The sequence below is a fragment of the Pagrus major genome, chromosome 6, assembly GCF_040436345.1.
Source record: "Pagrus major chromosome 6, Pma_NU_1.0".
Taxonomy (NCBI): domain Eukaryota; kingdom Metazoa; phylum Chordata; class Actinopteri; order Spariformes; family Sparidae; genus Pagrus; species Pagrus major.
Window position 1 is genome coordinate 3,352,592 of NC_133220.1, and position 24,231 is coordinate 3,376,822.

The 24,231-nt window shown below is 38.5% G+C and overlaps 1 protein-coding gene across 1 annotated transcript in view; it reads right to left on the reverse strand.

The window, feature by feature from the left end:
• LOC140997846 (hemicentin-1-like) overlaps positions 1-20,131 on the reverse strand; it is a 79,575-nt gene extending 59,444 nt beyond the window's left edge. Inside the window, exons 1-2 of the mRNA XM_073467900.1 lie at positions 20,050-20,131; positions 15,062-15,388 (exon numbers count right to left, since the gene is read on the reverse strand). Coding sequence (XP_073324001.1) covers positions 15,062-15,388; positions 20,050-20,119 — 397 coding nt within the window. The 5' untranslated portion in view covers positions 20,120-20,131. The remainder of the gene's footprint in view (positions 1-15,061; positions 15,389-20,049) is intronic.
• Between the last annotated feature and the right edge of the window lie 4,100 nt (positions 20,132-24,231).

Below are 24,231 nucleotides of genomic sequence, written 5' to 3' on the forward strand. Positions count from 1 at the left end.
CCCCCCCCCCCCCCCCACACACACACACACACACACACTGGACAACACCAAAACAGACAATAAGTGACCTGTTGATGGTCACAGCATTTCCCAGTTCCCCTCCCTCTGCTGCATTGTTCACACTTGCACTAACTGCTGCTGCCTCCTCGTGCACAACCCAACCTACCTCAATGCTGCCTTGCACATCATGTAAATACTGTAAATATCCTTTAGTTTAGTCTACTTATTCTATCTTACTTGTTTCTTGTCAGAGTACTTAACCTGCTGTGTACTTAACCTGCTGTGTACTTACCGTGCTGACTGGTTTGTATCTGTGTACAGCTACTCCACGTGCCTTAAATTGCCCGCCAGGGACAAATAAAGTATTTTGAATTGAATTGAATGTTTAAAGGACCAGACCAGTGTTACTACATGTCACTGTCTACTGTCAGCTTGTTTCATTTAATTTAACTTTAAATATGGACAACTGACTTCCACAATAGGCTACATGCTGCATATTTATAATACTAGCAATATATAACAGTAGTAGTAATATAACATTTATTAAGTAAAGGTTAGAAACATCAGCTGCAATTCATCCAAATGATGTTTATAAATGAACCATACAGTATTTATTATTAACATCAATTACAATAAGTCGTTTATAAAGCATTTCATTGCTTGTTAACAGTGAAATAACTGTTAAATAAAGTTTAATTAACTATGTATTTGCCGTTTTTAATTATATATAATTGTTTATTTTAATGATGTGATAGATTTGATAAAGTTTTACCAAATAAATAAATGTATTAAGATTTCAAAGACCCAGAAAAGGACACAACCTCAGTGACCTCGATGGGAGCTTCAGCCCTGTATGTAATATCTCATCAAACATGAAGCCCTGCTCCACCCACCACAACCCAACTGAAGAAACTAGAGCTGCTACGATTATTCGATTACTTCTATAACTATTATATTAATCATCAATTATTTTTATAATCGACTCGAGTTCAGACAGAAAGTCAGAATTCTGATTCCAGCTTCTGAAGGAGGAAGGAGACAACGCACACACACACACACAGACACACACATAGACACAATAGTGAAGAGGCCACATCATTATAGAGCATCAACGAGAGGAAGACGCTCCATAGTTGTGATGTCCTCTGAGGACTTCACCACACTGATGGTGTCTCTATATGACGGAGCTTCACACACTCCTCAACACCCTGACTGGTTCATCACAACCTGTTTCTGCTCCTCAGCCTGAAGCTAAGGCACTTCCGGTACTAATACTTCAGAATAAAAGCGCCATCACCAGGCCTGCAGCTGCCATCGCATTTTGTCTGGGTGTTGGCCACTGAGAGGAGGGAAGTAACGAAGTACAAATACTTTGTTACTGTACTTGAGTAGATTTGTCAGGTGTCCGTTTTATTTTTCTGACAACTTTTGACTTTTACTCCATTAATAACAAATATCTGCAGGTGAATTTTGGTAATCTGGGACATTATTTTTGAACTTTTGACTGTAGAAACATTTGTGATATCAATCTAACACACTAAACACACATGATACATTTCTGAAACCCTTAACATGTTTTAAGATCACACCAGAAGAAATATTGTAGATATCATACCCAGAGGAGATTTGCCTCATCTATCAGTGAGCATTGTGCAAAGAAAACTAAAAAATGTGTCTGAATTTGGTTTGATAATCTGGAACACTTAAAATTTAGGTTTGCTAAACTCAATATCACAATATTTAAAGCATTATAAAAAATGACATGGACTGAAAGCTAAATTTAACTAAACTACACCAGAATCAAAGGATGTGAAAGACCTTTTAAGAACTAATATGAATTGTTCTTGGAATTAAAGGAGCAATTTGTATTAAAGAAAAGTATATTTTTGTTTTACACAATATGCAAATCACCCATAACTTTCCTAAAACAATACTTAATAGTTTTATAACAATCATCACATAACTAATAATGTTTGAGAATGAATAAGTTCCATATTGGAATAAGTCAATATGAGCAGATTTATTGTGATTTTCATCTTTCTTACGACCTTTTCTGGGCCCAGTTGGCTCCATGTTGGTGTTGGTGACGTGTGTTGATGAGACGATGTAGTTCACTGAGCACTTTAACACAAAACCACATGAGATTTTACTTTAATTACAAAGAATTGTGACTTTACAAGGGCATAAAATTACATTGAAAGACATTAAAATTTGCATGTAAAATAAATTAAAAACAAGTAGGAAGAAGACATGAAGAAACAAACCAGTTTCCACTATTTCCCTCTGACAGTGACTTTCCACCATGTTCACTCCTCTCGTCTACTACCGAGATTATAGTAAAACGACACTTGTCTCTACTCCACGTACATTTCACCTCCTTCAGTATGAAACCAGCTCGTTGGAGTAGTTTGAGGAATGTAAACGTCACAGTACTTTTTATCCAGAAAGACGCAGCTCCCCCGTTTACTTTGGTTTGTGTCCAGTCCAACATGGCGGCGGGAGCGTTAACGTGACGCAGCTAACTGCTCCGTCACTAACTGCTCCGTCACTAACTGCTCCGTCACTGACCTCCAGTGTGAGCGTCCGCAGCAGATGTGGAGTTTTCAACTTCTCTCTGTTATTGATGAACTCACTCAGAAGACGTGTTTAGTCTGGTGAAGGTGAATATGATCGTGTTGTTGTTGTTCAGGCTACTTTCTTCTTCTTCTTCTTCTTCTTCTTCTTCTTCTTCTTCTTCTTCTTCTTCTGCTGATTTTTCTTCTTCTGCTCTTTTGGTTGTATTGGCGGCTACAAACCGGACTGTGTCACAACACGACTTAATAAAGACGTTATCCTGTGAATATTAGACAACGACGTTATATTAATTATCATAAAAGTAATTATTATTCTATTATATAAGATACGTTTCAGTTAAATGTTTTATATGAGGCCTTTTGTACCGTTTTTACTCTTCTTATTATTTTCCTTCTTCTTCTTCTTCTCCTTCTTCTTCTTCTTCTTCTGTGGTCAATGGCAAGAGTAAAATACACCTTTAATCTTGAACTGTGTCATGAACAACACATATGATATTTGTCAATTAAATAGTTATTTTAAGTCATTAAAATCGCAGTTTGTTATTAATAAAGTAAAATCTCTGTAGTTTTGTGTTGAAGCGCTCAGTGAACTACATCGTCTCACTCAACACACGTCACCAACACCAACATGGAGCCAACTGGGCCCAGAAAAGGTCGTAAGAAAGAGAGAGTTGGTTCTGGTTCAGTTCTGTGAGCTGCTAATATACAGGAGCAGCTCTACCATGTTTAAGTTACGAGACGACGCCACTAACGACACTGTTGGCTGTGTAGTCTTTATAATGACGTCTGATATTTAATTAGTTTAATGACAAACTGAAACTTTATTGACTTGGAAAATTATCTTTTAAACTGAAAAACATCATATGTGAGATTCATGACACAATTCAAACAGGATCAATGAATTATTTGTCAAATGTATTTGTTGAAGTCTTCTGAAAGCAGCCTTTGTTTGTCAGAGTATTTCATCAGCCAGAGTTATTCAGTCAGTTCTGTGTTTCAGCTAACATCACCCTTCTTCTCCAGAAGAGAGCTGTGTGAGGCACAAACACCAAACACACACTCAGACACACACATCTGCAGCAGCAATGATGCCACAACAACACACATCACAACCAGTTCTCCATAAAAGTGTAAAACAGCCTCACTGAGTGTGTTTGTCCTCCTGAGATTCATGTCATCATTCAACCTGACACACAAACAGAAGGAGCTCAAAACACTTCAGTCAAACAGCAGCAGGTGGCGCTAACGTCTCTGACAGATTTCACTTCCTGTGGCTGCTTGATGAAACAACACACCTGGTGCAGGTGCATGAACAGTTAACGCTCCAGCTGTGAGAATAAATAAATGATAGTAAATAAAACATGGAGCTGTTTCTCTCTCAGATGCTTTGACCTCATCAGCAGCTGTTTCCTCCGGCAGCAGAAGATCAAGTCCCTGTTCTCAATCCTACTGACAAAGTCCTGAGAAGAAACAGCCGTCAGCAGGTCTGGATCATGTTGTCTCCTCACAGACTCAGGCCTCGTTACACAGACATGAGGATTTCTTTACATTCAGCTGTAATCTCCATTCATGAAGCTGTCAGTGAGGCAAACTGTCTCTAGAAACCTTGTTTTAAAGAGGATTTATCTGCTCTGTTGTCTCTTTGGTGTCCTGACAGCTGCTGTAAAACACAGATCATCTCAGAATCACACCCATAAATTAAAATCACTTTTATTTCTTTGATCACAGTTTGAACACAGAAACATCAGAAACAGTCACAACACACAGTTTTGACATTTTTCATGTTTTATTCAAACGTTTGTATAGAAATGATGAAGTGCTGCCTGAAGTGACATGATACACTACGTGGCTCCATCTTATTCATCAGGTGCTACAGTATCAGGTCCTTAACAACAGTCCATGGGCAGTTTGATTATGACTAAAATGTAGCAAGTAAAAATGAGACGCATCAGATAATCAGAGTATAAAAATAAAAGAATAAAAGCAACATAGAACAGAGTGAAAGAGCTCGTCTTTGTCCTCAACAACATTAATAACAGAGTCAAAGTTTGTTTGGTCATTTTTTCTCTTAAAGCTTCACAAGAGTGGAACTGAATCTCACCAAATATCAGAATTCAACACAAACTTTTCATTTAATTCTCACTGAACAGAATGATTCATTAATAATCAGCTCTGTCAGCATTAAAGGCCACCTGCTCTCTTCTGTTGTCACCTCGTTAACTCCAATCTGTCTGATAACATTAAACTACTTTAACAACTCCTGACACACAACGACCTCATCAACGACCACGTTCACACAATCTTTCCTGGAAGTTGCACTCTGTCGTACACGAGAAGTGAAAGAAGATTAAAAATACAGCTTGAGAGAGAAGTTCAAACCCTGCAGACTTCCTGTTTTGGCCAATCACTGCTTGAAGTGGATGTGACAGTTGGTTTGTCGGTTTCAGGAAGTGAGTCGGACTGATGCCTTTTTACTTTGACAGGATTCTGGGTCCTACACTTGACTTGGACACTTTTTGTGATTGAGTGCTGGAAGATAAAGGCGAGGACTGTATATGTGTATATTTTGTATATTAATTGTAAGTTAGCTCTGTAGTTGAGGGAGCAGATATGCTGTGATTTTACTGTCTATGATCCTGGTAAGGTTCAGATTATGAGGTCAGAGTATAAAAACAGTTGGTTTAGTTCAGGGACAGATTGAGGTCGTGTTAATGAGAAACATGCACATCGACAAACAGCCTTCCATCTCAATTACTTGCCTCAACACAACCTTAACCCTAAACCTGAAATTAATTTAAACTTTAAAACCAATTTTAATCCTCAAACTGCCTGAAATAAGAGAAGACCAGACAAAACGTCCTCACCATCATCCAGCATGGTGGAAACACACACAGTAGAAAACTTCACAGCACACGTAGAGCAAATTACTTTACTGGATCAGATGAATTCTGGTAAATGGTGTTGTTGAATCTGGGTCAGTTCTGGCGCCGCTCTTCTTCTTGTCTGCAGGAAACAAAACGTACTTACAGTGAAGAAAGTCCCACCTGACCTGATCCTACTCAGTGTCAATACACAGAATAATTAATGTCAGAGAGAATAAAACAGTGTCGAGACTCTGAACATGAGATCCATGTAAAGAATGAGTTGTGGTGTCTGTTAATTATGAACATGTTGATAAAATACATAATTTAAACTTACCTGTCCGACAATTGAGTTTCCAAAGCAGCAAAGCTAGAACAGCACCAGCAACACTAAGAACCACAACGTAACCAATCCAGCAGACCACCCTGAAACAGATGAACAGTGAAGGCATCAGTCAGAATGTCAGTGCAGATGATTAACAGCAGACTGTTCTGATACTTTCTTTACCCACTGAGTCATTATATCCACATTAATGATGATTATTGATCAGAAATCTCATCGTGTTAATGTTTTGTGAAAGTAACAATTTCAAAATACCGAGTTACATATCATATATCATCAGACCTTCAGAGCAGAATGTAGATGTTGATCTATTGTCTGAAAATGCATCAGTGTGAATCACTTTGTTGCCTTTTCTTGCTTTCACCTGAACTGGAAGAACTGGGAGTTTTCCATTACTACCTGCCGCTGTTTGGCTTCTAAAGGCTTGAGACGACACAAGTGTTGTTGTTAAAGTCGGTTCCATCCACACAGGAATAAAGTGTAATCCTGGAGCAAGAAACATTTTCAGCCTTAACAGCAGGCCAGCTGAGAACCTTTTCCATGTAAGCTGCTGTGATCTTTGTTTCACTGCTAAAATGCTCTTGTAGGAGGGTTTCAGCTGTTTCAAAGCCTCTCAGGACTCATGTGTAAACAACTCTGTACCATGTCTCGTGGCCGCCCTCTGGTGTGTCTTTCCAGAAAATACATGCAGTCCCCTTCAGTTGCACTTTTCTCCTCCACAGTGTTTACAGGCTTGCATGAAAACTTTGAGTTTTTAAAGGGTCACCTTCCAAAACAGGTGTATCTCTTGGTGAAAAGTTGGCTTGCCCTTTGATGTTGTATCAGCAGTTCAGGTATTTCATTTTGTCTTTGAAGAATTTGTAGTGTAGAAACATCATAAATTGCAGGTGAAGCATTTTCAGTCCTTTTTACTTTTGTGACAGGTCAGTTTTTATTTCCCCTCGATGTTCTGGACTCTTCGAGCTTTGTATCAGGGATGACAACAGTTAATTCTTTTGGCCTTTGCTCCTCAAAACAGGATTTTGTTCCATCTTGATGTGAAAATGTTTGTAAAACTGTTGTTTCTGCACCTGCAGCTTGAATCTCAGCATCAGTTCCCATTTGCTCCGTTTGATGAACTTGACTCTCCTTGTGTAAACCTTTACATGTTAATTGTCTCTTACTTTGAACTAAGACACCAGTGCATCAGGATTTCCCCGTTAGTTCTTTTGTGCACACAGTTTTAATGGCCGTGGACTTTTTATGGCAGCGCTTTACCTCCTTCTCCTGGTTCGGTCCAGAGGAAACTTTCTCTTGGCTCCAGCACCGCGTCCAGCCGACCACACTGCCCAGTTCCGTTCTCCTCGGGTCTCTGGCTCCGTGTTCTGGTCGGTGTCGGTTCTGGTTCTGCTCTCCGCCGCTTCCTTATGCAGTCAACTCCCATCCCGATCCGTGTTGTTGGACAGCGAACAGCAGATCAAACGAATATAAATCACTGAATATAAAAACGAGCCATCAAAATCAGTTCAATGTGAACGTTCATGCTTTTTATTCAGAAGTTTTCAAAAACTGAAACTTTATTGAGTGAAAATTATCTTTTAAACTGACAAACATCGTGTGTGACTCATGACACAATTCAAACAGGATCAATAAATTATTTGTCTCTCTTCAATCACTAACAGACAAAGGTTTTATTAAATAAGGTCCCATGAGGGAAACCGGAAGGGACGTGGCTTCTGCTCTCTATTGATCATAAACTGTCTCTAGAAACCTTGTTTTAAAGAGGATTTATCTGCTCTGTTGTCTCTTTGGTGTCCTGACAACTGCTGTAAAACACAGATCATCTCAGAATCAAACCCATAAATTAAAATCACTTTTATTTCTTTGATCACAGTTTGAACACAGAAACATCAGAAACAGTCACAACACACAGTTTTGACAATTTTTCATGTTTTATTCAAACGTTTGTATAGAAATGATGAAGCGCTGCCTGAAGTGACATGAAACACTACAAGTGCATCATCAGTGAACAACAGAAACATACATGAACTCTGAGAGCCACAATTCAGATATCAGACACCAACAGTAAACACTCAGTGTCCAGTTTATTAGGGACACCCGGCTCAAACTAAAATAAGAATAATAAAAACAGCTGCCAGAATAAGACACAACAGTTCAACAGCTGCACAAACTGCAGCCTGCAAACTGATCATGAAGTCAAATCTTTGAACAACAAACTGAACATTAAACCTTCATGAAGGAGGATTTACTGCACGACTGTTGTATCAGACTGCATCAGCTTCAGCTCGCTGTACCTAATAAACTGGACACTGAGTGTAGAGTTCAGTGTGTAACTGGACCTGACAGACTCTGGATCAGAACCTTAACAAATACAAAGAAGCATACAAATATAAAAATAAAATAAGCCTTCATAAAAAATAAAATAAGTCTTCATAGAAAATAAAATAAGCCTTCATAGAAAATAAAATAAGCCTTCATAGAAAATAAAATACTCCCATGGTAAATCATAATTATGAGAGAAATCATAATTGTGAGATTAAGTGATTACTATGAGACAAAAAGTCAAATTTATCTCACAATTAGGATTTATCTTTATTTTTATCTATCATTTATGAATTTTTATTTACCAGTCCGACTCTTTTATCTCAAAATTAACATTTTTTAATGCGTAATTTTGACCTTTTTCAATTTTCTCTCATATTTATGAATTTTTATCTGAAAATTCTCACTTTTTAACTCATAATTTAGATTTTTTGAATCTCACAATTTTTTGAATCTCCTATGATGAATTTGTTTACTATTGACTTTTAAACCTCATAATTTCAAGATTTTATCAAATAATTATGACTTTTTCCTAATAATTCAGATTTTAATCTATAATTTATCTCATATTTGACTTTTTTCTCACAATTTTGACCTTTTCATTGACTAATTTCATTTTTTAATCCAATAATTTCGATGTTTTATGTAATAATCTTTACTTTTTAATCTCATAATTATGATTTAACATGGGAATATTTTGGGGGCTTCCATAAGTCCCAAATAATACCAACACAAATATTATTGGTTTTGAAGCACATGTGGAGCTCAGTCAGGAGCTTTAAGCACATCAAGCAGTCTGATAATATTTGGTGAATAGACGGCATTTATACAGCACTGCTGCCCTCATTCATCCATTCACTCACTCACTCACTCACTCACTCACTCACTCACTCACTCACTCACTCACTCACTCACTCACTCACCGATGGCAGTGAGCTACCATGCAAGGTGCTGGTCTGACCATCGGGAGCAGTTTGGGCTTCAGCCTGTTGCTCGAGGACACTTGGACATGTGGACGGGAGGAGCCGGGGATCGAACCAGCGACGTGTGACGGCACTTTTTTGGTCCGAGCCCCTCGGCTCTGAACACGTATATAAAACTTGGACGGCCTTGTTCTGGTTTCATTAAGTCCCTAATGACAGGATTCTGGGTCCTACACTTGACCTGGACACTATTTGTGACTGAGTGCTGTGAGATAAAGTCGAGGACTGTATATGTGTATATTTTGTATATTAATTGTGAGTTTGCTCTGTAGATCATCGAGCAGACATGCTGTTATAATACTCTCCTCAATACTTCTGATAAGGTTCAGATTGTGAGGTCAGAGTATAAAAACAGTTGGTTTAGTTCAGGGACAGATTGAGGTCGTGTTCATGAGAAACATGCCAACATTTTTTTATCTTGCTTCCATCTCAACTATCTGCCTCAACACAACCTGAACCCTAAACCTCAACCTGAAATTAATTTTAACTTTAAAACCAAGTTTTAATCCTCAAACTGCCTGAAATAAGAGAAGACCAAACAAAATGTCTTCACCATCATCCAGCATGGTGGAAACACACACAGCAGAAAACTTCACAGCACATGTAGAGCTGGTTACTTTTCTGGATCAGTTGGATTCAGTGGTGTTGCTGAACTGGGTTGAGACTGCAGTCGTCTTATCTTCTAATCTGCAGGAAAGAAAACAAAGTTTTATTCAAGAAAATCACAAATGTAAATACCAACAAGATGATTAATGTCTGAGAAAATAAAACAACTGTCAAGACTCTAAACATGAGATAAATGTAAACAATGAATTCTGTTGTCGCTCATCATGAATCTGTTGATACAATATTTAAACTTACTTTTCTTACGATTGTTGATGCAAAGCCCAACACCACCAACAACTAAAACGAGGCAGACAACTCCACCAAAAATCCATCCAGCAGACGACCCTGAAACAGATACAAAGTGAGTGCATCAGTCAGAACGTCAGTGCAGATGATAAACAGCAGACTGGACCTCACAGCTCACACAGAACAGGTAAAGGTGAGTCTGCTCCTGAAATCTGAACTTGTTTCACATGAAAACTCCACTGGGATGAATGTGAGCAGGAACAGTGATGTGAGCTCTGATCTCAGGTCCAGTTTCCTCCTGCTGGGCTCCACAGCTCAGAGGCTGCTTCTGGTTCTGGTCCCAGCAGTGAAGAAATAAATGGACCACTGACTACTGTCCAGAAACATGAAGGTTAAAATCACTGTGAGCTTCTTGGTGCTGGTCGGCTCCACAGTTATTGGGCCTGATGGGAGCAGATCAACACAGTCACAGGTTTTATGAAGCGTGAGTCTGTTGAAGCTCCGACTATTAAACATAAATATACTTTAACTCATTAATAAAAGAACAGAATCAATATTTAGAGATTCTTACAGACACATATAGACTGAGACACAGTTTCACATCTCTCCACACAGATTCTTAAATAATATAATCAGAACAATTCTTCTGTCTCAGCCAACAAAAGCTCACTAAAGATCACAGCAGGATCCATATTTTATTTCAGGAACATGTTGCAGAGTTGGATCATTTATGTTGCTGTGAAACATCAGGTTTGCTCATGATTTCTGAATCTGAATTCATCCTTCAGCATCAAACCCTTCAGGAGATCTCTGATCAGCTTCTGCTGCTTTAATAGTCACAATGACTACAATTATAAACTGATAATTAATGTTGGAGACTTGTAGTTACAGCCTGAATACAATGGTACTAATGACAAGTGTTAACTGTCCAGTAAAAGCTCAGTTCAAAGCCTCCATGATCTCATATTATTACAGGAACTATCATTGTGTATATTCAGAGTTAAAGTTTGCTCCTAGTTTTCAGTCTGAGTTCAGTTTGTAGTTGAGAAATAAAATAATAAAGTCATCAGTGAGTAAACTCTTCTCTTCCTGTCTGAGTGTCTTCATGGTGTTTGTTGTGTGATTCATGTGTAACTCGGCTGCTGTAACGCTGCAGTTTGCCATTGGGATTAATAAAGTCTCTCTCTAATCTAAACAGAGCTCACAGTGACGCCTCTCTGACGGCTTCACTCTGCTGTTGCTGTGCTTTCTGTCTCCAGGGCTGCAGACCTGTTGGGAGCTTCATCAGCAGCAGGGGACACACCTGGGCCTGATGTGCTCCATGTATAGAAATCCTTCAGAACATCTGCTCACACATCTTTGTGTCGGGGCTTTTGGTTTCCTTTGGTTTGTTTTTACAGCTCAACATCCACACAGCACATCTTCACTCATCCACTGCTACACTACTGACTGCACTCACTCCTCCAGCTGTTTGTGAAACAACACGACTAGAACAGAATCTCACCTGGTTCTGGAGCTGGATCTGTGACATCTGGAGCTGCACCTGTGAAGATAACAAGACATGTAGTGAGACATCAGTTATAAAGAACAATTACAGGATTATAAATGAAACGTGGTGATGTTTCCTGTTCATCACTTCTCTGCTTGTACATGAGGATCACAGTGTGTTTAAGAAGGAGAGAAACATGAAGAACAGAGAAACAGGAACCTTAATTACACCTCGTTACATTGTTAGATAGAACAAGACAAGTAAAACTTTTCTAACTTCTCTTTTTTCATCAACTAAAACACTTTTTCTGACTCACATCATGACAGAAACACATCAACAGTGAAGACTTTACAGCAGCTCCTGAACTTTTACACATTTGTTGTGCTTAAAAAAACATTAAAGGACGTCATGTGAACTTTGTTGTCTATTTACATTAAAGTAATAAAGAAAATGTGTTATGAAATGTGAAACACAGGGTCATTAAAAGCTTGTCCCCTTCTGTTAACAGGGCTCGGGTGTGGCCACTTTAATAGGAACACCTGTACAATCTAAAGCAGGGCTGAGCAACATATACAATATATACTGTTGTCATGATGTGAGACTATATATTGTCTTAGATATTTGATATTCTCACATGGTGATATATCATAACTGTTGTCTGTTCCTGGTTTTAAAGGCTCATTACAGTAAAGTGACGTCATGTTCTGAACTCACCAGACTGTTCGACTTGTTCTGATACTTTCTTTACCCACTGAGTCATTATATCCACATTAATGATGATTATTGATCAGAAATCTCATCGTGTTAATGTTTTGTGAAAGTAACAATCGTCATCCCTACAATATTATCACAGTAGGACCTGTTCGGTCAAACATATTGAGATATTTGATTTTGTGGCCCCGTCCTCACATTTATGAAGCGCTTTTGAGAAAAATTCAAAATATCGAGTTACATATTGTTTATCATGACCACTTTCAGTCTGAGCTCCTCAGTGGACCTGAGCTGGTACCAACATCATTCTTTCATGTCACTGAGACAAAGATTTAGTGATGAAGATCCTGTGGCATCAGAACCAGAAGCAGCACCAGTGTGACTTGAGGAGACAGAGCTCAAATGTGTTTCAGGACTAAGAGTTTCTCTCTCAGTGAACAGTTTCTCTGATTAATTAACTAAATGAACACATGAATCAAGTGTATGTGCTCATATTGTTGTCATGTATCATCACACACAGAATAACAAACACACTGTGGCCACTTTATTAGGCCCACATTAATGATCTGATGCAATCCAACACAACTGTCCTGACTCAAACTTCACTTTTATGATGAAATATAAAGTAAAATAAAGATTTGTGTGTGTTGCAGTTTGATACTATGAGATTCATGATGCACAAAACTTCTCAATGAGCTTCATAACTGTCCTCAGATGTTTCCTCTGAAACATATTTACTGTAAAGAGAGTGAGTGTAACACTGGGAATCTAACTGCATCACATACAGCACATATAGTGTTAATAATTAATAAACGTTCATTCTCTCTTTAATCTCTGGTGATTGATGAACCAACGTCATCATTTCTATGAAGACGTTTTTCACTCAGTTTGAAACATTCAAAATTATTTACATATTAAATCACAACTAGGAAGAATCTCACCTTGGATATACACAGAGGTCTCAGCAAATATCTCATGGCTGATATTCTTCTGCGTAGCTACACAGCGATACTTGTCGGACTTGGCCACAGTGATGTTGACAGTGATGTATGAACGACCTCCTCTTTCTGAGATCTGTGGCTCATCAGCAGGAAGAGTTTTATTAGCACTGTCCTTCCACTCTACTGTAAGAGGTGGAACACCACGAGCTTCACACTGCAGCAGAGACCAGTACTGTGTATCATGAGGTCTCCTGATAATTGGCTCTGGAGCTGCACCTGTGAACACATTATGAACAATAGATTATAAAGAGACAGTTTCAGCATTATTAACGTAATTTTGGGATTTTGTTCATCCACACTCTGCTTGTATGCAGTTTACAGTGTGAAGAGAAAAACACAATAAAAGCCTCCAGCATCATTTTATGGGACGATATTTCAAACATTTTAAACTGTTTCCAGTTTGAGGCAGACACACAAATACAGTCAACTTGTTAAACTGAACTATAAAGATTGTAATAAAATATAAAACATAGTGTTCAAAGGTAAACACACCTGATGTGTCACATGTTAGTGAGAACTACTTTAATTATGCTGCCTGAAAGAAAAATTAACCAGAAAGTTAGTTGAACTTCTGCCAAGAGAAGGTTGTGAAAGATTTAACTGGGTTGTTTCATTTATTTTTACAATTATATTTATTTAAACATGAGAGTGTTTAATGTCAACGAGGACAGACTGAATATGAGAAACTCTTCTCAGCATCTACACAAACAACACAGTTCAGAAGCACCAAGAGATGAGCAGATGATACTGAAGCTCCAAAGTTTGTTTGACTCTGTGACGTGAACTTTTCCAACAGAAACAACTGTTTCTAACAGAATCCAGCTGCACTTACATTTGACTCTACGTACGTATGATTGGTGCATCGCTTCAATGTTTTTAAATTAAATGATCTTTTCCTTCCCTAAAGGTTGGTCCAGTGAAGGGACGGGAGGATGAAGACTTTGATTGTGGTTTGCTATAAAAACTCTAGTTGATAAGTTGATGATGGTGAATTACCATTATTGGGATAAATGTGAGTTTCCACACCAGTGACAGAAAAAGCTGTTTAGCTCAATAATGTACAGTCATATTGATTCTGATTTATTTTGAATTGTCACAAGATGAGCCTGCATCTTTCCTGTGATACTAAAATATCTGTGATGCAATAAATAAATATAAACATTGTTACATAAACATTAAACATGAAGTTAAAATTCATGAACCCAGAATGAACCTGGGACTAAACTACATTAATAAAGTAGATTACATTATTCTGTCACGTCAGTAAAAAGACTTTATATGGAGGCTTTTTGGGAAATGCAGTAATTAATTATTTAACTAACACAATAACTTCTTCATGTAATTAGACAATCTGAATAAAAGTATTAGATTTAATAACACACAGGCTTCTTGGATTAAAAGATGTTGTTGTATAACTATAATATAATAAACGTGTCCACCTTTAAGTGACGAGTGATCCCAGTCAGTTCAACACAGAGAGGTTCAGGCCCACAGATGTGAGTGTTTAGACTGACAGGCCTGAGAAGACATTTACAGAAACACCTGCAGAGGTGGAGAGTGACGTCATCAGAATCAGGACTCACCTGGGATGTTTTCACCTGTTCTGTCTGTTAAGACTTGACCTGAAAGGAAAAACAAACACACGTTAGATTGTTTTGAAACAGACAGGTAATACTGTGTAAAAGTCATATTTCATCTACTATAGACGGCTGAAATTTCATTGCACAGAGAGACATAATCTGCAGTGTCTCTGATATCAGGCATGTTTGATACAGAGGTCATCTCTCCAGATGTGGCTGCAGCTCTGTGGGCTCGAGGCCCTGCCAGATGTGTATTCTGACCACAACAAAAGTCCATCTGGGACTCTTGAACCAGTCGCAGCAGTAAATGAGCCGACATCTTTAACTGTTTAATGAAAGCACTCACCAACAACAAGCTCAATGTTGAATGTTTGTCTCGGCTGAAGACGTGGAAAATCGCAGCTGTAGGTCCCACTGTCGGCCATCTTTGTTTTATGGATCTTTATGGAGGCGTTGCCGTTCTTCAGTTGATCTTGAAAATGTGAGACTCGACCTGTGAACTGCTCATCTTGACCTGAGAGGCCGTTATTGTGATGTTGGCCTGAATCATACATGAACACCTCCTTCTGACCATCTTTCTTCCAGTCAAACAGCTTTCCTGTGATGTCCTCCTTGGTGCTGAGCGAACAGGGTAAAACAGCATCATCATCTTCTTCCACGACCACTTTGACACCTGGAAGATAAAAACATGTATTACTCAGTATGTTAACATGCAGAGTCACCAGGAAACAAAGTCAGATAACAACTTTACACACCACAACAACAACTCAACACCTGTTTCCTCTAACATAATAGTTTTGGTTGTGACATATTTTAAGTATATTTAAGCTGTACAGTATAGTTTATTAGGTTTTTGTTATTGAGCCTTGTGTTTGAATGTTACAAAATGTATTCAGCTGGAAACTCTTCAGCTTTATAACACCAGGAGAAGTTGTAGTTTTATTCATGTCAGATCTGGATTTATTGGACTGGATTCAAAGACACAACTAACCACTGTAATGGAAAATTGTATTACTATATTGTTCTTATATCATTATTATGTCTTACATTGTCCTCACTATGTTCTTCCCTTCTCCTTGAATTAGAATTTGTACTGTCTGCACAAAGAGAGATATGTGCTTCTTGTAATGGGAACGGAACCTGGCACAGACATGAGAAGGACACAGGGCACTCCTTTCTTTTAACAAAAAGGTTTCTCAACTGTCTCATCTTGTTCTTCTTTCTTCAGACCGCATGCCACTCTGTTGATTGTTGAACCTTCTTTATAAAGAATAAAATCCTTAAAAGACAATTGGTATTTGCTGAAGCTTATTTCAGATATCTCACAAATAAGACAAATTTCCACAACAATTTGGTGTCAGAAGTGGGATTCCTTGTGTGACAGGATCTGGAGCCTGCAGCGGATGGTGACTGGCCAGCCTGGGGGAAACTTCTTCCAGCCTCTACCTCGAAAAAAAAAATTTAAGAGACGAGAGGACTGACTGCTGAGGCCCCGGACCGTCATCACTGGAATCCTTATTGAGGGAAAAAGGACCACGTTGCCTAACAAACGGTGAGATACTGAAATAAATTAAACTTCTTTAAGAGAAAAATAGGGAATAAATGTCCTGTTCCTCAGCTGCAACACACAGGTTGTTTTTTACTTTTTAATTCAAATATCTTCACTGTACTTTCTAAGGACATCAGATTAAAGCTTCACATGTCAGAGGAATTATGTTTTTTAAACAGAATTATGTTCACTGATGTTTCTCTGATTTATTATTGGAGAAATCTGAAAGTCTTCAGCTAAGCTAACAGCTCTGTGAGGCTAACATGCTAACTAGCGCCGGGCTACATCTCAGTTTTATATTGTTATTGTGATATGAGACTAAACTGTATCATCAGATGATGATGTCATTATATCATGATATGTCATAAGAGCTTTTAAAGGCTGTATTACAGTCCAGTGATGTAGTTTTCTGAACTTACCAGACTTTTCTGTTTGTTCTAATACTTTAGTCATTATATCCACTTTACTGATGATTATTGATAAGATTGATTGTCAAAGTATCAATAGTCATCTCTACAATATTGTCACAGTATTTATATAGAGGTATTCGGTCAAAAATATCAAGATATATCCTGAAAATACTGCAATATTATTTTATGGCCAAATCATGCGTTAGCATGCTAACATGTTGCTAACAAGCACCAACCTCCAGGGCTGAGAAGTGAAGCACCAAAGCTGCAGTTCCTCAAATGACCACTCGAGGCTCCAAAAGTGAGTCAATCCCCATAAGAGCTCATGTTACAATGTCCGACTTTACAGCAGAAATAAACGTGTAAAAAAAACAGTTTTGGTCTCTATACTTAATTTATCCCTTCATGACAACTGTGTGGAGGAGAATCTTTATATAACTCACTCATTTAAATTATATTAAGGCTTAAAGTTACACATAATCAGGGGTGTGGCCTCTTTGAGTGACAGGTACCCACGAGCTGCACCTCAGCTAACTGCAGTCACTGATCTTCACCTCCCGCCTGATTGTGGTGTTGATGTCGTTCAGATCATTTTTAATGCAAACATCAGACAAATAATTTGGCTTGCTGAGCGGTTAATTGCACAAACAGACCAGAGGAGAGCAGGGACAGATGCTGGTGTTTCAGATCAGTGACAGACTGCAGACAGCAGCTGGAGCTGTGGAGCTCTGGAGGAATAAACCCCCCGACTCAAGGACAGCACAGAGTTTGTTTTATAACCTTTTCAGATTAAAGAAGTGGATTTATCTTCACTCTTGCCACTGTTCTGTACTGTAACTCTCTTCTTTGGCTGCTGAATGAGGGAAATGTTCTTTACTTTATGAACGTGTAGAATAGAGATGGAAAAAAGAGACGATACTGCAGGAAAACAGAAAGAACCAGAGTATCTGGTGAGTGCTGACTTTTGTCAGAGGCTAAACTGAACACACACACACACACACACACACACACACACACACTTGGTGCAGGTTGTTAATCTTGAGGCTGATGTACAGTTAAGTTTTCTGTCTGTTTGGGTGAATAAACCTGCGATCAGACTCAAGTGAATAACGTGAGCTGAAAGTTGCTTCTCTGTTTGTGTGAAGTCTGACAGCTCGATCTCTGAGTTCACTGCTCTCCAGTAATCATGAAGGAAACAAAAACCAGGAAACATTTTAAGAACCTGTTGGTTTGACAGCTCTTATCATTTATCAGACGATGTCTCCTCACCAGTACTGACTACAACCACACAAACAGGTGTTACTACATCGTCAAAAAAATGAGTGTGAGTGTCAGAGAGAGGAGGACTACAACCAAATAAACTTCTCTGGTTTTTATATAAATGTGGCAACTTTAAACTTGTCATCCCCAAATAAACACACAATCACAAATGAATCTGATGCTGATAATCAATAAACTAGAAGCTACAATGAGACAAATTCACACCTGACCTGAGTCAATTATAAGACCTGACCTCCACCTGCTGTGATCGTTGGTTTGTGACAAAAGTCCAAACAGTTTGAGGATCACTGAGTCTCGGCTCACATGAAGATTTATTTATTTAATCTTCACAAAACATGATCAATAATGTTAAATTACATCCAGTTGAACCTGAGTTCAGTTGAACACATTCAGAACTCGACTGCTGCTGTTGATGGAGGAGCAGCTGAGCTCATTTCACAGGACGCTCGAGGACGTCAGACACAAAATGTCGGAGCTGCTGCTGTAAAAACACTCGGGCAGAGGACACACTCAGATAATCTGCTGCCGTCTACGACTGCAATATCTCTGACATAAAGCCCTGCTCCACCCACCACATCCACCACATCCACCCGACCACACACTAACTGAAGAAACTCGAGCTGCTACCCTTCATCGATTACTTCTATAACTATTATATTAGTCATCAATTATTTTTATAATCGACTGGAGTTCAGACAGAAATGTGAATATTTCCTGTTTCTTTCCAACAGACATCCAGAAGGTTTCAGTTCAGAACAAGAGATGATCAGAAACCACCAGTGTCTGCAGCAGGAAGGAGGTGACGCACACACACACACAAAGTACACACACACACACACACACACACTACACTTACACAAAATACACACACTACACATACACACACTAAATACCCACACACACTACACGTACACAAAATACACACACACACACTACACGTACACAAAATACACACACACACGCACACACAAAATACACACACTACACATACACGCACACACTACACGTACACAAAATATACACACTACACATACACACACAAAATACACACACACACGACACGTACACAAAATACACACACACACGCACACACACAAAATACACACACACACACTACACGTACACAAAATACACACACAAAATACACAAACACACTACACGTACACAAAATACACACACACACACTACACGTACACAAAATACACACACAAAATACACACACACTACACGTACACAAAATACACACACAAACGCACACACACATGCACACACACACACACACACACACTACACGTACACAAAATACACATACACAAACAAACACACACATGCACACACACACACACACACTACACATACACAAAATACACACACAAAATACACACACACACATGCACACACACACACACACTACATGTACACAAAATACACACACACACGCACACACACAAAATACACACACACACTACACGTACACAAAATACACACACAAAATACACGCACACACTACACGTACACAAAATACACACACACAAATACGCACATTTTTTTCTGCAATTTTCTTTTTCAGTTTACTGTTTTGTGAGCACATTTTTGTTCACTCCAATGACTTGTTTGGTGAAAAATAGAAAAATAAATGTTTCAACAGCATGTGTGTGCATCTGCAAATATTTCTGTGCATGTGAACAATCTGAAGAATTCTCTACAATTTGAACTATTTTGGTATTATGGCAAAGCATACTAAAGATGAGAGTGCGTTTCATTATGCCCAACAGTCTGTAGTTGGTTAGACAAGAATCTGGTAATATGAATGAAGTGTGTGCCATTTGGTGCAAAAGTTTGATTTTGATGATGCTATATGTAGGTTTGGCTGCAGTGCTTCATTTTGCAGGATGTATGAGGTATTTTGCAGTTTGGGTGTGTGGTTCTGTGAATTGTGTTAAGTATTTTGATAAAACCAGCCTAGTTTGCAAAATTGTGTTTTAGCAATTGGAAAAAACTGTAACATCCCGCATGTTTCCACATTGTTCCGCTGTTCAGATGAAATAAAGTGAGAATTAAAAACTGTCAGTGAGTGATGATCAGTTTTCTTACCGTCTCCAGCAGCAGACGTTTCTCCAGAGCAGCTCAGCAGACAGAGACACACGAGAGGAAGAAGCTCCATAGTTGTCGATTGTCTTCTGAGGACTTCACCACACTGATGGTGTCTCTATATGACGGAGCTTCAGACACTCCTCAACACCCTGACTGGTTCATCACAACCTGTTTCTGCTCCTCAGCCTGCAGCTGCAACACTTCCGGTACAAACCACATATTTCACTATGACTCGTGAACTGCACTTTGTCTTCACACTAACTGTGTATAAAAAAACCAACTTTATAGCCTCAAATTCAGCTTCAGCTGTTAATGTGTCAAAGCTGCTTCTCTTCCTGACTTGTTGCGACCTGATCAGCAGCAGTGAAACATCTCTGCAGTTCCTCCAACACAAGCAAATAAAAGATCCGCTCCAGACGTGTTGAAAGAAACAGGCTGTAATGAAGAGTGTAACTCAGCCCCAAGTTTCACAGTCCACAAAACATTTCACACCAAAACACTAATGTTAAAGAAATTCCCAGTTTCCCTCCTCATATTCAGGCAACACAAACATCACAGTGGTTTGTTGGAAATACAGTTAAAGGAACAGTTCACTCAAACAAAACAAAAACTCAGTCATCATCTCCTCCCTCATGCTGATGTAAAGTCAGGTGAAGTTTCATAGTCCACAAAACATTTCTGGAGCTTCACAGTAAAACTCTCCTCAACAACTGAAGTAGCTGGAGACTTGTTTAAAACGAAAAAGCAACAGAAATAAAACTCCATTAAAACTTTGCCGAATTAGCTGTTAGTAGTTCCTGTTTGCAGTGAACCTGTTGATGAACAGACAACTATCAGTGGATTACTTTGAGACTGAAGGAAACTTAAAAACAGGAAATTTCTGAGGCAAGTTCTGCACATGTAAGAAGCGTCTGTTTTCAGGATTTGTCAGCAAATTTCTGGAGTCATTATCTCCCCGAGTTCAGCTTGATGATGTTTTATATCGAGTGTCCAATGTAAAACCTTTGACTGCAGTTTTCACATCTGAGACAAATTGTTCATAAAAATGTTTATATGTAAACAAAAACAGTTAAGTTTCAAATCTAAATGTCAGATTTAGATTTAACGTTTTGTTTTTTACATACAAACATGTTGAATCTAAATATTACAGGTGACCCATTTAGATGTAACATTTAACTAACAAATCTAACAATGAGCTAAATATTGAAAATATATCAGTGAGAAAACTGCAATAACAACTGACCAGCTGCTGGAGACACGTCAGATAATCAGAATATAAACATAAAAGAATAAAAGCAACATAGAACAGAGTGAAAGAGCTCGTCTTTGTCCTCAACAACATTAATAACAGAGTCAAAGTTTGTTTGGTCATTTTTTCTCTTAAAGCTTCACAAGAGTGGAACTGAATCTCACCAAATATCAGAATTCAACACAAACTTTTCATTTAATTCTCACTGAACAGAACGATTCATTAATAATCAGCTCTGTCAGCATTAAAGGCCACCTGCTCTCTTCTGTTGTCACCTCGTTAACTCCAATCTGTCTGATAACATTAAACTACTTTAACAACTCCTGACACACAACGACCTCAAAACCACACTGAATATTTATATTTATATTAGACCATTCTGCAAAATCACACATTATATTTAATTATGATGTTTTGAACATTTTATGATTATTGCAACAACATCTGTCCAGGAAAGTACAGCATGGTTAACCTTTAGATCAGATTTGTGGGAAAGATCAAATAAACTCTGGTGAATGTGCTGTTAGTGTTACAGAACTACTGTTAAACGTTTTAGCTTTGTTTGATGCATATTTAACATCAGGAGACTAAACTAAGCTCAGCTCTGGACGAACTAGTTTGTACGACGTCTTGTCGAACCAAATCTGAAGACAAAAGATTTTAACGTTTAAACAGAATTTGTGGAAAAACAACAAAAGAAAATGCAAAGTGACAACATTATGTGAATATAATGAGTTGGTTCACGGAGATAAACAGTTAATTCTCCAGTCAGATGCTTTCAAACTGCAGCAGAAGACACAACGTTATAATTAAAAGAGCTCCAGTCAAAGTCTGTTTCCTTTGTTTCATTTTCTTCTTATCTATACGACAAATTTCTCCTGACAGTCATGCCAAGAAAATGTGTCAGGTGTTTCCACTACGTTCATACAATCTTTCCTGGCAGTTGTACTCTGTTGTACACGAGACGTGAAAGAAGAAGTTGTGTGAAGAATTAAAGAGAATTTCAAACCCTGCAGACTTCCTGTTTTGGCCAGTCACTGCTTGAAGTGGATGTCAACGTTGGTCTGTTGGTTTCAGGAAGTTAGTCGGGTTCAGATGTTGTTCAACCGTCAGACAAACGTGTCAGAGCGGACTTTTTATTTTTATTTTTTACATATAAACATATTTCTAACAATGTATATCTCAAATGTGAAGAAAATGAGCTAGATATTTAAAATATATCAGTGAGAAAACTGCAGTCAACTTTTTACATTTGGTTTTATGTCCCAGACAACTGTACTCTCCAACTTTAGGCCCATTTCCAAATTGCCCTTTCTGTCCAAAGTCATGGAGAAAGTTGTTTCATCGCAGCTTCAAGATTTTTTAGATCAACATGGTATCCATGAAAAATTTCAATCTGGTTTTAAACAGCTTCATAGCACTGAGACAGCTCTTTTAAAGATTTTTAATGATTTGATCCTAGCAGTCGACTCCGGTCACTCGGCAGTCCTTGTTCTCCTCGACTTAACAGCTGCTTTCGACACAGTCGACCACAATATCCTCCTGTCCTGCTTGGAGAGCTCTGTTGGGATCAGGGGTACTGCTCTAAAATGGTTTAACTCCTACCTGACGGACAGGACTTTTTCAGTTTGCCTGGGAGATTATTCATCTGGACATGCTCCGCTCCTATGTGGCGTCCCCCAGGGTTCGGTTCTGGGCCCCACCCTATTTTCATTATATATGTTGCCCCTAGGTTCTATATTTGAAAAGCATAATGTCTCGTTCCACTGCTTTGCTGATGATGTTCAGATATACATGCCCTTAAAAATCAAAAGCAAAGGTGCATTGCAACCTCTGCTTGATTGTCTGGACGAAGTTAAAGGAACTTGTGGCAGGATCTGTGAAATTATAAATATGCATTTTAAAATTTTTAATGCTAATGGGTGATGAAGCGTTCAAAACCAAAAAGAATGAGTCCACCCACGTATCTCTCCATTGCCTTGAACAGGCTGTGTGCTGCATAATGTACTGCAATTCGGGCGCAAATTTCCCGCGCAGTCCTGCGGACGTGACGTCGGATGACACTGAATGCGCGTCCTCGACCGGCTTTCGACTTGGATACAGGAAGTAAACAAACGCGGCGGACCCAAACTAGTGTTTGGGTAGTAATGGATTCTGCTACAGCCAGCAAACGACCCACCACCACACAAAGTCCACTAAAAAGTCAGACTAAGAAGAAAACAAAGGTTTTATCAGGTTTTTTATTTAAAAGTTAAGTGTTAAATCTAAATGTTAAAGTTCACCCATTTAGCTGCAACATGAGATTTAACGTGTGACTTTTTTTTTTACATAAACATATTTCTAACAATTTATATCTCAAATGTGAAGAAAATGAGCTAAATATTGAAAATATATCAGTGAGAAAACTGCAGTCAACTTTCTACATTTGGTTTTATGTCCCAGACAACCTCTGTTTCGTGTTCGCTCCTTTTTAATACACATAAGTGTTTTTTTAATCCAAATGTTATTTACTGATGTATTTTATGTCGTGGAACAAAACATACAGATCTCTTAAGCCCATGTGTTAACCACAGAGGATGTTTGACAAGAACTGGAGAATAGCAGCCTTCTTAAAAGGATGTGACACTCACCACACCTGTCACGCACACACACACACACGCATTATCATCTATATCTTCTAACAGTGCAACCATGAGAGAATGTTTGCAGGAGACGAGTTTCTCAGAAAGTAGCAGCCTTCTCAAAAGAGGATATGACCCCCCTAAACTCACCCACCCAACCCCCTGAGTCCATGTAGAAACATCCTTTACACAATCATGTGTTTCACGAAGAGTTGAACCTCACAACAACCTGACTGAGCCTTTCAACGTGACACTATCACCTGTTACCAATGAATCTGTTCACCTGCAGAGTCTTTTGTTGCCACTATCCCA